General features: G+C 37.2%; 1 protein-coding gene across 1 annotated transcript; it reads left to right on the top strand.

Moving 5' to 3' along the window:
* On the top strand, positions 1–4,010 carry clic3 (chloride intracellular channel 3). The gene is made up of 6 exons (XM_040157686.1): positions 1–94; positions 998–1,107; positions 2,375–2,500; positions 2,680–2,786; positions 2,894–3,069; positions 3,280–4,010. Exons 1-6 carry the CDS (start codon positions 29–31, stop codon positions 3,442–3,444), a joined length of 750 nt encoding a protein of 249 aa, XP_040013620.1. The 5' UTR covers positions 1–28; the 3' UTR covers positions 3,445–4,010.

Here is a 4,010-nt window from a genome sequence, read left to right as displayed (position 1 = left end):
GTTCCAGAAACCAATCCAGAGGACATAAATGGACATAACACGAAAGAGAGAAAGAGAGATGGCCGAGGCCCCGAAGATTGAACTCTTCGTTAAGGTAAGAACTACAATAATTGTGATGTGTTATGTGTTTAAAAAAAACTCCTTGAAACTGGTACTACAGATGTGGATAAAACAGTATAAATGCAGTATCTATTTGTATCCAGAGTTCAGTAAGCTTGCAGTTATTTTAACTAATATACAAGTAAATAAGTAGTTTCTTCTTTTAATTTTTAGTTAGCTGCTTTCCTTATGGACCTAAATCTCAGAGGTGTCTGCTTCAGTATTGTTTAGCTACTTTGTTAATTGATAATCTTTTATTTATTTTTTGATATATTATGGGACTTTCAAACATGGTGCTCTAGCTTGTCAAAGTGTGTTTATTACAAAATGTCAGTGCTTAAAGGCTTGTAAGACTCTCATATTATCATACTGTAATGCATTTCATGGTAATTATATCTATATCTATATCTGTATGTATATCTGTAGTTAAAAATGATACAGCTGAAGCGTCTATTTTGTGCTGCACTGTTGTATCAGTGAACAGCAGAAACTGAAAAGAGACCTGTCCAGTTTGGAAACCTGTGTCCTGCCCTTTAAAAATGCCTTAGCTTCCACACAGACCACAAATCTCTGACTCAGAAATATCAGACTGTAGTGGAAAATATACAATACGATATAGCTTAGTTGACAAACACCATTTAAATACTTGGTTGTTTAATCTGGGTGGAAAGGAGCTTCAACCCTCCATTTAAAATTCCTCAGCAGTTGCTATTAGACTGTCAGAGCAGAGCAGGCTCGGCAAGAATACCTGTCCATGTTTTCACTGTCGTTTACATTGTTGCGCTAATTACCAGTGTGCCATTTCAAAAATGTATTTGCTTGTATTGTTTTCACTTCACCTTTTGCAATCAGTGTAAAAGCGTATGTGTTTATAATGAAATGTCTGTTTGTCTGTCAGGCCAGTGTGGACGCTGAGAGTGTGGGGAACTGCCCCTTCTGTCACAGACTCTTCATGATTCTTTGGTTAAAAGGGGTCAACTTTACCCTCACCACTGTGGACATGAAGCGGTAAGAGCACTTTAATTTTCTTCCCAAAGTATTCGGTCTTGTCTTTGAGACTGACAGGGGTTAGACACATTAACACATACACCTGCAATATAGTGTAATAATTAAAACATTCTACCTTGTTTTATATAAATTTACCTAGACTGCTTCCTGCTGAAATTTCAACAAACATTTCAGGCAATTTGAAAGTTGCATTTATGTTAAGACTATAGTATTGCACTGTGTTCATCTTATTGTTCCCAACCCCTGTATCTCAAGGAGACTTTAAAAGAAGGATTGATATGAGGCATAACACAAACATGCCAATGTTCTATTAAGAAAGTGTTCCACCCACTGGAGTTGAGGCAGGGCTGCAGGGGGACTGGAACCTATAGCAGCATGCTTTGGGTAAAAAGGGTACAATAGGCACAATAAGCCTACAATAATAACACATATGGACAGAGGAATACTTTCACACTCCTAGAATATTTGTTCTTTTGGTCGGTGTGTAGTTTCCAGTTAAATTTACCAACATATCTTTGGACTGTGAGTAATTTGAAGCATACCTCTCCAGGAAGATTAAACCCAGGAACTTCCTGCTCGCTGTCACCACACTGCATTAATGTAAGACTATAACAACAATGACAAATAATTCTAATCAATAGGAATTAGAATGTACAAAGTAGTAAGCAACAGGCATGAAAATAGTAGCCCAAAAATGAGAAGATCTTCTCAGACAGTAAAACTGTCCAGTTTTTGCAAGTTTCCTTAAATGTTCGGTGGATTGAAATTCACAGAAATATACTTCAATTGAACAGTTAACTGAATAAATTAATATAAAAAACTCAAAAGATAAGATAAAATTTAGAGACACTTTGTGGTGTCTTGCTTACATTTTTGGAGGGGATTAAGGGATTGACCCTAGTATTCCTAAAATCCTGGCTACAGTCCTAAGAAGGTAGAGTGCCATGGATCCATTTGAAGGTAAGGGGGATATTTTGAATGCAAAGGCAGTAGTGATGTAATGGTGTTAATATATAACAATAAACTGCAAAACAACAATGACAAGAAACTCAAAAGATTATCTTCCTCCTGAAATCTAAACTTAGGAATTAGGAAATGCAGCCAAAGAAAATGAGAGGAAACAGTCATGGCAGTTATTATATAAAAGTGAGGTTGTCATGCTTGTGCTTGGTCTTTGTTTGGTTCAAGACAAGGAAGCTTGTCATTTTTATTATCTGATCAATGCTGGTAAGCTAAACCTTGTTTTTTTCCGGCTCTTCTGTTACAGTGCACCTGATCTGCTGAAAGCTTTGGCTCCAGGCTCTCAGCCTCCCTTCCTCCTCTACAACGAAGAGGTCAAAACGGACACTAACAAGATTGAGGAGTTCCTGGAGGAGACCTTAGCCCCACCACAGTTAGTGGACTGCGTCCCATTTTCATTCAAAAACACAAACGTAGAGACATTTTTAAAGACAAACTGATGGTTTAATATATTTCATGTCGGGTATTTTTTAGTTCTTGAAACACATTCAAGTATCTCCCTCATTATCGCACCGACCCACACTCACAACATTTTTATTCTAACAATGGTAGGTATCCGAAATTGTGCTGTCGATACAAAGAGTCCAACGGTGCTGGAGAAGACATCTTCCGAAAATTCTCAGGATACATAAAGAATCCCAATCCCGGATTAAATGACAGTAAGGGCTTTAGTTCAAAATGAATTATACAGTGTTTTACGTTTGATATGTAGCCACGTGAGGGAGACTGTGACCTGTAGAGACTATTACACCTGGCTGTCTTTCAGTGCTAGAGAAGAAATTTCTATCAACTCTGGTGAAGCTGAACATGTACCTGGAGACGCCTCTCCCACATGAGCTGGACCAAAACCCAAATGCCACTGAGTCCTCACGCCTCTACCTGGATGGTGAAACCCTCACCTTGGCCGACTGTAACTTGCTTCCCAAACTCCACATTGTCAAGGTGAGCAGAGGTCAACAGCACTCACTGTATAAAAAAGACTTAATTTCCATCATGGAGGAAAGAAATCTCTTTATGATGATCTCAACGGTAAAGAGGAACAGATTAAATGTTTTTGCTAATATCAAAGACAACTGACATTTCCTTCTAATATGTTATCTAAATTCCACTGCTGTATTTTTGCAAATTATACAATCTCCCCTCTTCCCCCAGGTGGTTTGTAAGGAGTATCGTGACTTTACCATCCCTGCAGAGCTGAAAGGTCTGACACGTTACCTTGATAACGCATACAAACAAGATGAGTTTCGCTACACCTGCCCAAATGACTCAGAGATCCTCATTGCCTACCAATCTGTGGCCAAGTACCTGAACAAATAGATCAAGAGGGAGAGATGAAGCAACATAAGTGAGAACAAAGAAGAGTTGAATGAAAATGCAGGGACAAAAGAGAAAAGCTGTCAAAATGCCTGAAAACTGTACACAATTAATGTTTTATTTGTGCCAAAATAATATGAGTCTGGATAAAGAAAATTGTTTGCAATTACATGTTCAATAATTAGCTTTCTATAAAAAGTATTGCTGTTACTTTTTAAGTTTTTCAAGTTAAGTTTACTTTTTAAATTTCTTAAAATGTATATTTGTATGTACTACTGCATGCTCTGGTTGAACTATTGTGGATTTCTTATTCAGCCCCTGTAAGAGAGAGAAAGCAGTGTGAATCCCACAGAATATTTAGGTTATGTCTCATTGTGCATGCATGTAGTGTATCTAAGCATTTACTTAATGTTGGTTGCAGATAATTTGTTACATTGTTGTATGAATGAGGTGAGACAGGAACTAAATTTATGTCTTTTTACATGTTCATAAAGTTAAAAACAAATGACTATGGATAAGCCAGACACAGACTTTGTGCTTTAAATTTTTAAAAGAACAAATAACATTTT

Source organism: Xiphias gladius, chromosome 20 (genome assembly GCF_016859285.1).
Source record: "Xiphias gladius isolate SHS-SW01 ecotype Sanya breed wild chromosome 20, ASM1685928v1, whole genome shotgun sequence".
NCBI classification, from domain to species: domain Eukaryota; kingdom Metazoa; phylum Chordata; class Actinopteri; order Istiophoriformes; family Xiphiidae; genus Xiphias; species Xiphias gladius.
This window is presented reverse-complemented; position numbering and strand designations above follow the sequence as displayed.